The sequence below is a fragment of the Eptatretus burgeri genome, chromosome 9 (assembly GCF_056783735.1).
Source record: "Eptatretus burgeri isolate ZD-2024b chromosome 9, Ebu_testis_v1, whole genome shotgun sequence".
Classification (NCBI taxonomy): Eukaryota; Metazoa; Chordata; class Myxini; order Myxiniformes; family Myxinidae; genus Eptatretus; species Eptatretus burgeri.
In genome coordinates this window covers 64750216-64755863 of record NC_140969.1, presented here as the reverse complement: position 1 = coordinate 64755863, position 5648 = coordinate 64750216, and the positions used below count along the sequence as shown (strand labels likewise).

General features: G+C 43.6%; 1 protein-coding gene across 8 annotated transcripts in view; it reads right to left on the bottom strand.

The window, feature by feature from the left end:
• Nucleotides 1-1975, bottom strand: part of DMAP1 (DNA methyltransferase 1 associated protein 1) — a 61435-nt gene extending 59460 nt beyond the window's left edge. The window contains exons 1-3 of one of the 8 annotated variants that reach the window (XM_085895413.1): nt 1721-1870; nt 1352-1455; nt 90-191 (exon numbers count right to left, since the gene is read on the bottom strand). In XM_085895413.1, the coding sequence (XP_085751539.1) occupies nt 90-185 (96 nt within the window). In that variant the 5' untranslated portion in view covers nt 186-191; nt 1352-1455; nt 1721-1870. Of the gene's footprint in view, nt 1-89; nt 192-1316; nt 1456-1720 lie in introns of all 8 variants that reach the window. The other 7 variants (XM_085895414.1, XM_085895416.1, XM_085895417.1 and 4 more) reach the window with 7 other exon arrangements.
• Between the last annotated feature and the right edge of the window lie 3673 nt (nt 1976-5648).

Here is a 5648-nt window from a genome sequence, read left to right as displayed (position 1 = left end):
TAAGCACCTTCACTGCATATACAGAGAGGAACATTTGGAAATACGATGTATAAATCACTTTGTTGAAAGGGATCACTGGGCTCACCCACTTTGTCACACAGCAGGTCTTTTTTGGTGATTGGTCCAACCCCTTCATTGGAGCCCCCCAACTCCAGAATGGCTCGGACATCTGCTCCCAGTGCCATGGTAAGCTGTCACAATCATAGCCAAAGTAGGTAGATTACAGCGAGTTACTGCTTCAAACTACACTCAACTTACACCCACAAAATTCCTCTCCTGTTCACAGATAATCTATAAATTATTATTGTTATTATAGAGTCTAATGCTATCTGTTTGTCTGTCTGTCCCACCCTGAAACACAGAAATGCTCCTCAGAGAGAAAATAAATAAATAAAAAGTAAAAGCGACATCAAATTAATGCAAACCTTCAGGAAAATTGTAAATTTGTCAGACAAAACATTGAACCCGGGCGATGTATCGACAACAGACCGCTGCCTCGATCACGCCTGTTAAAAAAAATTATTTGCTGTTGAGAAATATAAATGTAACCCATTTTTGGTTCACGAGTCAGTAAGTGACCACTGTATTCGTTATGGGTGTGTCTGTCTGTCTGTCCCGAGCATAGCTCTGTGGGTTTTGATCCGATTCTGATAAAATTTGGGTGGGAGGTTTATATCATGATCGAGTTGTGTTTTCCTGAGAATGGGCGTAGTGCGCCCATTATGGGCGGAGCCACGCCCATTATGGGCGGAGCCACCCCCCAAAAACATGTGTTTTTAGGGGGTAGCCGATTTCAAGTTTTATCTTCTCCGAGGGGGTTTGTCGAATCTGGCAGGGGTTTCAGTACTTGGTGAGCCCAATGGCACCTGCATAGCCCCATGGAGCTCGATTTTTCATTTTCGTCCCAAGGTCAAGGTCACAAGGTCACAAACTTAGAAAATGTCAAAAAAAATCAATAAATTGTGTGTGTGTATATACGAGTGTGTGTGTGTGTGTGTGTGTGTGTGTGTGTGTGTGTGTGTGTGTGTGTGTGTGTGTGTGTGTGTGTATACGTGTGTGTGTGTGTATACGAGTGTGTGTGTGTGTGTGTATACGAGTGTGTGTGTGTGTGAATACGAGTGTGTGTGTGTGTATACGAGTGTGTGTGTGTGTGTGTGTGTATACGAGTGTGTGTATACGAGTGTGTGTGTATATACGTGTGTGTGCGTGTGTATACGTGTGTGTGTGCGTGTGCGTGTGTATACGTGTGTGTGCGTGCGTGCGTGCGTGCGTGTATGTATATGCATATGACTGTGTGTACGCATGTGTGCACGTGCCCGTATATACGTGTCTGTGGGTGTGTCGTCGTCACCACGAAGCGATTAATGAAGAGTACTCCGAGCAGAACGAAGAGTCAGCGTTAACCTGCCAGACGAGGTCTTACTTCACGCCAGTCCTCCTTGATGTTCGTGTGTTCTGTATTAATTGGAAGGTTATTATTGAAAGAAAATCGTGTGTTGAGCATTTGTGCGAATCCCGACCGAGTTTTTAAAACAAACCCCATAATTAATCTATTCTCAGTGTCTTCCAACCGAATAAACACACCCGAATATTTATCCATTGCCTTTCGCTGATTATCCGCCAAAACAAAGCCCTTGACCACCGCTCGCACTTTTAGAAACTACATCAACATCGTTTGTAAGAAGGCAAAAAGAATAAGAAGGAATGGGGACATTCTCACGGAGGTTCCACTGGTTGTGAAGATGTTTTCTAACCGGATCGCTGCTCTGAGGTAACAGGAATGTCGCAGCTTGTCGGTTTAAGGAATATATTTACAAAACTGTTCAACATGTAACTTTAAACTATTTACCGAGCTTCGTCCAAACGAAGAAATTGGAACGCTAAACTAGGTCCAATGGGCCGGAACAGAACCGGAAATTCACTGCCTAGACATTGCAACCACCGCACATTCCTATCTGTACTATACACCGCCGAGACGTTGCCACCACCGCACATTCCTATCTGTACTATACACCGCCTAGCCTTGCTTTTTTCCTTGAACTTCAACAAATCTGGATTTCAATGCTTCAGGAGTTATTCTAATTTTTTTTGTTCAGTAACAGACCATAATTGCTGCTCCACAATCATGTATACGTCTTCAACAATGATTTATTTTATGTTAGCTTCGTTATTGTTTACACCGAATCTCAATTTATACAAACACGTTTCCGAATTTTTTTTTTTCCTGGAACATTTTGTCTTGTGATAACAAGTGCAGGGGCGAAGGGGGCCCACAGTGCACCCACCCCCCCCCAAACTCCCATTTATATTATCCAACATGATGTTCATGATTGTTCATTGATGTCCCGTTCGATATGGAAATCGATGTTGAATTTGAAACAACACTTTAGATGGATGTGGTGTCATGATGGCCTATTTGTTGGGGCCTACGTCAGAATGTCACTTATGCAGTAATTCGACCATTTCTTGAGGTTCATGAAGTTTGTGCTTTAATATTGCGGATGTTTCTATAACCGAGTATAGTTACAAACTCAAATTAAACCAAACTTGGTATGTTACCTCCTTAGCCGAAACATTATAACCAAACAAAGATTGATGAACATGCCAAGTTCAAATATCCTGTTAATGCCGTTAAGTATATTGGAAGTATTCCTTAAAGAATGTCATTTACCAAGAGGTTATCTCGTTTCCTTCCCTCAATATTAATAAATATCAGCCCTCGCTTTGCTGAAGGAAATATGAAGAGAGGAGAGACAGACAGACACAGACACAGACACAGACACAGACACAGACACAGAGACAGAGACAGAGACAGAGAGAGAGAGAGAGAGAGAGAGAGAGAGAGAGAGAGAGAGAGAGAGAGAGAGAGAGAGAGAGAGAGAGAGAGAGAGAGAGAGAGAGAGAGAGAGAGAGAGAGAGAGAGAGAGAGAGAGAGAGAGAGAGAGAGAGAGAGAGAGAGAGAGAGAGAGAGAGAGAGAGAGATATATCGATCGATCGATCACAAGTTGGCATTTGCAGTTTCTCCATGTGTGGGAGTTTCCAAATCCATTCCCAAGTTATAGCATGACAAACAAACAGACAGACAGACAGAGCTCCCTGTACATATGTGGTGATTCTAGGATGGGGGAAGAGCCCATGAAAAGAGGAACATCCTGCCCCACAAGGAAAAGAAGCGAGGGAGCAAAAGGTTCATTCACCATGTTTGGATGCTTCTTTACACCAGTTCGGAGCACGGACAATTCACTTTCCTGTTTAAATCAAAAGATCGCATTCAGAGGTTGAAAAACGAAGACATTTTGGACAAGAGACTCTCTCAACCTGCATGTTCTTCTCCACTGATGGAGTAATCAGAAAACTCATTCCAGAAGAATGTTCAGTAGAACGTGGAGACTGCTCCCAGAAGTTTACAATGAATCCTCATCATTTGACCCAATGTTAAAGTGCTAAAGCAGGCTGTCCACTTCCCGTGTCACACGACGATCTTCGAGTGACAAAGACACAATCATGTTTGAACCTGATTTCATCTTTTGCAAAAAGGAAGGTTTGAAAGGAGTTGAGACCAAATATTTGTGGACAACAGAGAGCACATCAAAGTTTAAATATGATGGGTGGAAAAATGTTGTCAATGATGCAGGAATGAAAGGTGAACAGTTACTGGTTAGAATCAGGGGATTTGACTTGTTTGCCTGTGAAGCAGGGTATCATAAGTGTTGCCATAAAAATTACATTGCAAACACAAAGCCAGTTAAGTGAAGAAGCACTGAAGAAGTTGAGAAAATAAAACAAGGGGAGCTCGAAGAGGCCCATGACAAGGCCTTCAGAATTGTATGTAATCTACTAAATAATGCAAACCATGGTGTGTCTCCACGTGTTCAGCCATCCCATTTAAAAAGGATAGAGCACAGACAAATAGAGATAGGGGAGGAAAAGAGAAGAGGGGGAGGGAGAGACAGAAACAGAGACAGAAATATGGGTTGAGGAGTTTCCTTCTGGACCCACCCCACACCCATTCTTTGTCCAAGTCTCCCTCTATTTTTTCCTTCAACTCTGCTGTTGGTGTCCCATCCACCGCTCTACTGTAGTTTTTGTTCTGTTACATCCTGATCCATTCAGTGTTCGAGCTTGACCATGATCCTTGACTGTATACAAAAAAAAACTGTCATGGGCTAGCAACCATTGTGCAGGCTTAATCTGCCAAATGGTCTCTTTCTGTGTTGAAGTTCCTTGGAAGGAAAGTCATTATATTGTTAAGGCTGTGGAAATTCGCAGAAAACCGTATAGGTCCTTAGTTCAGTTATGCCGATAAGTCCGTGTTCAGTTAGATTTCCCCACCGTTGTTTAATGGGTTATATTCGTGTCACTGGGCTGTGATCTTTGAGTTAGCCGTTTTTCTTTCGCTATCGTTATTTTGGACCAACCACTTCACCACAACCACGATCAACACCAACCACGATCGCCTCAACCACCAACCACCCTCTCCACACTGCCTTCATAACAACGACATCTCCCCACTATCTCCTAAACCGCATCTCCCCCACCCAAATAACATCGCCTCACCTTCATCCCCGAAGCGACGCCATCTTTGTACCAGCCACGGTGTGTCCCCAGCGAACAGCGTCACTGCAAACCGACGCGGGGGTTTCGTTGTTGGCACCAGAAACAGTGATTTCACGCACGTCCACTCTGTGAAAGCTTCGCCTCGGGAAACGGATCACAGGAGAAAAAGGGGCGGGGCCTGTGAGTAGGGTGAATATACTGATTCTGGCTCACTTTTCCCCACGGAAGTGAATGGGGGATTTTCAGCGATTCATATTTTTTTCCCTAAAAAGTAAACCCCCTTTTTATCCCAAGGTATATTTATGTCTCCCCTTTTAACCGAGGGACACTCTTTTCAAATAACCAATGCAATAAGAGAAAGATTTGTTCAAGTAGTAAAGTAGTAATGTGATTTGTTAAACGTGATTCTAAAGAAATATCTGAAACATGTAAGCCTAGGGACACTCTTTTTCAAATCACCAATGCATATTGTTTAGCTCACTCATTGAACCTACAAAGATTTGTTCATTCTCAAATTCCTTCAATAGTTTAATTTTCTTTGCACAATAATCCCCATCTAAAATATTTAAAAAGAAAACATTTGAATCTTTATATTTTTTTAAGATACCCTTTTGTGCCATTATGAAATTATAAACTTCTCTTAATGCTCTTGTTTGACTATCTCCCGAGCCCCAGATTATTTTTTGCTAAGCCACGCCCATTTTTCATAAGCCCGCCCAGTTTTCCGAAGCCCCGCCCACTTTTCATGAGGTATTTTCATAACCCACATTAGGTATTTTCATAAGCCACATAAGCCACGCCCACTTTCCTCAGCCCCGTCCACTTTTTCCTAAGGTCAGGTCAGGTATAGGAGCATGTGCCAGAACAGCGCGGCGCTGCGTCCACTTTCCGCCGGTACTCCAGGGGCCTCCGTCTGGCCTTCCCCCAGGCAGATGCCAGGCCCATCCCCATCTCCTTGAGATGCTGGTCAACCTGCTGCAACCACGAGACACGTGGTCGGCCCATTGGCCTCCTCCACTCAGGAGACTCCCTCGCTGAGAGAATCTGGTGAGCAGGATCAGCTTCAGGAAAGCGACCACATGTCTATACAG